At 49.0% G+C, this 6,000-nt stretch overlaps 1 protein-coding gene across 2 annotated transcripts in view; it reads right to left on the reverse strand.

Annotated features, from left to right (window-relative positions):
• CACNA1D (calcium voltage-gated channel subunit alpha1 D) overlaps positions 1–5,604 on the reverse strand; it is a 208,356-nt gene extending 202,752 nt beyond the window's left edge. For both annotated transcript variants that reach the window (XM_060271439.1, XM_060271438.1), the window contains exons 1-2: positions 5,223–5,604; positions 339–657 (exon numbers count right to left, since the gene is read on the reverse strand). In XM_060271439.1, coding sequence (XP_060127422.1) covers positions 339–657; positions 5,223–5,265 — 362 coding nt within the window. In that variant the 5' untranslated portion in view covers positions 5,266–5,604. The remainder of the gene's footprint in view (positions 1–338; positions 658–5,222) is intronic.
• Positions 5,605–6,000: the final 396 nt, after the last annotated feature.

The following is a 6,000-nucleotide window of genomic DNA, read 5'->3' on the forward strand; positions in this document are numbered from 1 at the left end:
GTTTTAATCCTCTACCCAGGCTGCTTTTTCACCCAGAGGAAAAAATCTAACAGGGAAGATTTCGCCACCATCACCTCAGATGAATAAAGGAGGCTTAGGGGGACCGATTTTTAGTTGGGAAAGGGTTAAGCAGCTTTTCTCTACTGACATTTTCTCCATTCCAATTTCCAACTTGCCCAGGCTGATTTTGGTTAAAATGAAAAGGGGGAAAAGGTAGGAAAACAGCGACAATACAGAATTCTGTGCAATATGTAGTCTAAGCCCAGGTCAATGTCTTTGACACACTTTTGAGTATTCAGAGATGGTAAGAACAAAAAAAAACCTCATAAAAAGGATACTTCCATTCTACTATACCAATGCAGGCTCTCCGGATTGGGTTATTGAGGGATAAACAGAAAAGGGCCCGGGCTGGCCGACTGTTGGATGTATTACCCTGTTTTTTGCTCTTGGCATATTGCTGGCGTTTTCTTTGGGACAGAGATCCTACAGGTTGGGCTGGGGTGGTGCTCATGCTTTGGGCAGCCTTGGCTTGTCTAGCAGCATCAATTGCAGCTTGCCAAGATAGCACAGTTTGCTTGGATGGTGCTGAGCTGTTCGACTGGAGAGTTGGTCCGTCACCAGGAAGAGGAATTTTGGTGCTATTTGCATAGCTTGCTTCTGTAGAAAAAAATGGGGGAAGGGGAGAAGAAGATGCATTTATCCTGTTTTAAAAGAATCATGTCATTTTTAAACTGCTTGTGAGATACTATCTTTCACTCTATTTTGAAGCATTTTAAATAATAATAATAATTTAAAGACTTGGAGAATCACATTTACAAACATTAGCATTTGTCTTGACACGTTCTGAAGTTAACGCACCCTGAATCTTCAAGGTATATTAAATATTTAACAAAGAAGCCGAATTCAAATCAATCAAACCCATTTTACAATTGATAAAAGAGTCCAGTTTTGAGTTAATATAAGTTTCTTCATTTGATTGTTTGGTACAAACTGCCTCCGCTTGTTCTGAATGTAAGAGCAAACATTACGGATTCTCTTAAATCCATAATATGTGAAGTCATTTCAATCCCTACAGAAACTGGAATGTATCCCTTCTGACATAAACCAACAAGCAAAGCAATCCTTTCAACGTAAATATGCATTGCTTCTTGCCTAACACAGTAATTCTCTCTGTGATAACTGAACACACTTTCCCCAAAAGACAGTTATCTTTAACGCTATACACCAATTACTACTACCGTACTATGGATCCACAAATTTTGTCTAGCATTACTTGTGTTTGCTACTAACTCTGCTCCTTTCCTGAGGCTACTGACATGTACAGAGGACTTAGGCAGAGCAGAGTCTTGCCTGTGGCTTTGTACTGCATTTTGAAGAAACTCAAGATTGCCTCCAAAGTACAGCATGAAAACAGATGCCACCACTGCATCTCTCCAGGCTTGAGAGAGGGGTAAGTCTTGTCTCTTCATGTTGCATTTTGTCGCATTGCATTTTGGAGACTCCTTTGGGTGGTGTGACTGCAGAAACAAGGTATGGGGGAAGACTGCAATCAACCTGGCAGTCAAATTTGTGAATGCTTGATAATAACTAGCAAAATGCCTGCTGTGATGACGCATGTATATTGCAGAGGGCCCTGGGGTGGATTTTGCTCTCACCACAATACTGTCCCAAGAAAAGCTATTTATTTCCTCCTGTTGAAATGAATGGCAGAAAGTTAAACGCTACACTCAGAGACACCACAGGATAGGGGGGGGGACTGATTCCCTAAACCAGCCCCCTAAGTCTAGGTTTTAAAATTAAAGCTATAAACCATTCTGATATCTGTTTCTTGGACATGTCAGAGGGCGACAGAATGGTTGCATGGTAGTCAGAATTGGATATCATTCAGCAACAAGAACATCTGTAAAATAAAAGCAGTTTGTGTGTCGTCGTCCCCGAAACCCTTTGCACACACCACAGCACACCCAGGTATACTAAATTCATAGCATCTACAAGATGAAGATGAAGCTGGTGGTCTATGGAAATGTACCTTTTTTGTAAGCATGTACCTTTTTTAGATTGTAAAAGCTAAAGAGTTAATTCTTAACAGCCAGCCTTCTGCAAAACTCATTTTATGGTGTGCACACTTAACCAAAAGCAGAACTGGAACATCAGAATCTGCTCTGCTTGTGGATTTTAAATATTTAATTAACTCATTTCAGAGAGAACCTGTTGCAAAGCCGATGCCAGTGTACGTTTTACTGTTCGCTTATACATCCAGCACTCACTCTCCTCCTTTCTCCTGCTGACTTGTATATTGAATCAATGCTTGTCTGCCCCCAGTCTTATATCCTTTTCTACATCCTCCATCTATTAGCCCATATATAGGCTATATATAGCCCATAGTCACCCATATATAGCTTGTTTCTGCTAACCATGTGCTCTAATCCAGGAGTGGCCAACGTGTGGCCCTCCAGATGTTGTTGGGCTGCAGCTCCCATCACCCTCCAACAATGGCCATCTAGAGAGCCGCAGGTTGTTTGGGTCCTGTTGTAAAGCAAGCTAAGCAGATAGGGATGAAAGCAGGTAGGGATAGCAGGGGGTCAGTGTGCCTTGATCCCCATAGCGTCCTAAACTTCAGTGTTCGCCTAACCTGTATAGGAGGACAACTGGGACTGAAAGACCAAGGCAAAGTATGGATGCTCAGAGACGAAGCGATAAACACAGACAATGTGCGAGACTGCAGAGCATGCTTATTGCATGCAATATGTGGAGGTTGTGATGAGATCATAGGAAGAGCCCTGGATGATCAGAGCAAAGGCCCATCTGACCAGTGTTCTGTTCTTACTGTGGACAACTGGATGCTTATGGAGAAAGCCTGCAAGCTGGACCCAAATGTCACAGCACTCTCCCCACTTGTGTTCCACAGCAAATGCTAATCAGAGGCATGCCGCCACCAATATTATAGATAGTATACAGCCATCACGACTAGTAGTCGCTGATATTCTTGTCCTCTGTGAATTTGTCTAATCCTCTCTTAAAACCACCATTGTTACTACATCCTGCAGCAGTGAAGTCCATAGTCAAAGTGTGGGCTGTGTGAAGAAATACGTTGCTTTGTCTGTCCTGAGTCTTCCAACATTCAGCTTCATTACATGACTCCAGATTATAGTACATTATTATGAGAGAGTGAGAAAAAATATGCCTTTCCTGAACCTTTCCCAACCCTATAAATATACTTTTCCAGATGCAACAATCAGAACTGAACAGAGTCTTCCAGGTAAACTTGCATCATAGAGTGGTATAGTGGCATTATAACATTGGCTGTTTTATTCTCAATCCCTTTCCTTATGTTCCATCGCTAACATAGAATTTTCCCTTTCCACAACTACTGCACACGGGTTCAACATGTTTTTTGACACCTGAACTTATCCTTTTCCTGCTTTTTTGTACATGAATTTAGTAAGTGCCTTAACACTCAAATCAAAGGTTTTTTTGACCCTACAATACAGAACAACATTAGCAATGAAATTGGAATCTCTCTAAAGTTTACAATTAAAGGAGACTGTTTGGAAGAAGCAGCCTAAATTACAAGTAAGAAGATGCAACAGACCTTGATAAGGATCTTAGATTCTAGCCTACCAAGTGTGCCTGCGGGAAGCAGCTTCTAACTGTGCTCTAAACTTGAGGATATATGTGAGGGGGGGGGGAAGACAGAGGGATGCAAAGGAAATTAGAGAAAGAGAAATCGACAATAAGCTTTGCACAGGCAGGGGATGAACTAATATCTTTTGATCACTGCTCTTCAGACAGAACAAAGATGTAGCAAGGATACCTTTACAAACGCTTATTCTCCCTTTACTGAGGCAATGGGGTCTTGCCATGTCCTTTGCATAATCTAGTGACAAGAACCTAGTTGTAGCCTCTTGTGCTGCTTCAACTCCAGTGCTGCGAGTGTGAGCACATACAGAGATGCAAACCAGAGGTGGATTGGGGGAGAGTTTAAGATGGCTCCCTTGGTGTGGGTGAAGGTTGGGGAGAAGGTAACCCTTGGATGTTGCTAGCATGTTTCTCACCGACCAAAGAATTAATGGACCTTGCATTAAATCTCAGAGAAGGGAGAGTGGGGACAGAGTCGGAGAATGAAGAGTGGCTGGCCCATCAGATTGCATGGGTCACATCAGCAGCTGGGTCCATTGCTAGGTTACCCAAGGAGAAGAGTTCCTGCCTCAGGTGACCGTTTGATGCAATAGCAAACGTTGTCAGATTCACTCTACAATTATTTCTCCTAGAACCGTTTCGTAATTCCGCCCCCTCCTCCAAGTTGTACTGCTTTCTCATTCTTCCTTCCCCCCCCCCCCGCACTTCAGTCTTTCTATTTTTATGGTATGTCAAAAACGAAGGCGGTCAACCTCTTGACCCCTCTCCTTGGCAAAGGGGCACCATTGAAAGTGAACTGCAACGGGGGGGGGGTTATCTTGCCCCTGGCGCGCGCGAGGAAAAGCACGCGCGCGCGTGCGATATCAAAGTCGCTGTCAATTTCAGGAGAGATGAATCATTTCCACGCAGCTCGCTCTCTGGGAGAAAGAGGAGCGGGAGGTTGACGGGGGGGGGGCAGCAGCAGCGCCTGCCCGAGCCTGTTTGCAAAGGCGATTAACACACACGAGCCCCATGTGTCGTCTCTCCCTCGGCGCTCGGCGAAGAGGTGGAGGGGGGAGGGAGAGCGCAGCTCGCCCGCCTCCTTCCGCAAGAGCCTTAAACACCACGGCACATGCCCGGGGCGCCCACAGCAAAAACCAAAAACCCAAACCCCAAACCTTCCCGTCGAAAGGCGCCGCGTCCCCCTTCTCGCCCTTCCTTCCTTCCTTCCCTCCCCAGCCTCAGCCCAGCCTCAAGGCGAAAGGCAGACGTGCGAAATCAATGCAACGCGCTCCCGCGGGAAGGGGAGGCGGCCGCGGGGAGCCAGTGCACTGGGGGCGGCAGCGGGAGGCTCGCCCGCCTTCGCCTCTGGAGCCTGCCATAACCCCGTGACCCCCAGCCCTCCAGCCCTTCCTTTCGCCAGCCCCTTAATCCTCCCCGCGGTTCCCTCCTCTAATCCCAACATCCCCAAAATCCCTCGTTGTTTTAATCCCAAGGCATCCTCCTCCTGCTGCTGCCGCGGTTACTGCTGCTTCGGGAGGCGGCCAGGGATGGAGGTGGGGGGCTGGAAGGTGAGGGCGGGCGCACAGCGGGGCGGCTCTTACCGTCAGGGAGCTGCGGCTGCTGCTGCTGCTGCTGGGGCATCATGGTCACTTTCTTGCGGGGCCCCCCGAGACGCGGGCGCCGCTCCTTTCGCCCTCCTTCTGCCCGTCGCCGCTCCAAGCCAGGCGTGAGGCGATGCCCCCCTCTTGGCCCTTGCCCCTGCGCTGCCTGCTATCCAGCTGTCCCCATGGTGGCAGGGCGGGCGAGCGAGCGAGCGGGCAAGGGCTTGGAACGGGGTAGGGGGGAAGAGTCGCTGTGGCTACTACAACAACCACCGCCGCCGCCGGCGCCGCCGGTTCTTCTTCTCCGCCGCCGCTGCTTGCAAATCCCTTCGAGTTTGGGCCAACATGACACTCACATCCGGGTGACACGGGCGCTCTCCATCCCTAGTAACCCGCCGCCGCCGCCGCGGCTGCACCCTCTTCCCGCCCCGGCTGCCGCCTCTCTCGAGCCCGCAGCCGCTGCCTGCCTGCCTCCCGCGCAGCCGTCGCCAGGCGGGTTAACTCTCTCGCGCCTGCCGCTACCGCCGCCGCCACCTGCTGCTGCTCAGCGAGGAGGAGGAGGAGGAGCAGGCGGGCGCAGCGAAGGAGAGAGGCAGGCTGAGCCACGCAGTAAGCAGCCTAGAGGCGAGCTCCAGACCGGCGTCCACAAATAGCAAAGAGCGCGCGGCGGCCTTAACCCCTTCCTCCCTCCTCCTTCCCGCTCTTGAATGTCTTGGAAGCAGGAGAGAGCAACTGCGTTGCGAGGGGGTTCAAGGCCGCCTGGAGACCAGGCCCGCCT

Source organism: Zootoca vivipara, chromosome 2, assembly GCF_963506605.1.
Source record: "Zootoca vivipara chromosome 2, rZooViv1.1, whole genome shotgun sequence".
NCBI lineage: Eukaryota > Metazoa > Chordata > Lepidosauria > Squamata > Lacertidae > Zootoca > Zootoca vivipara.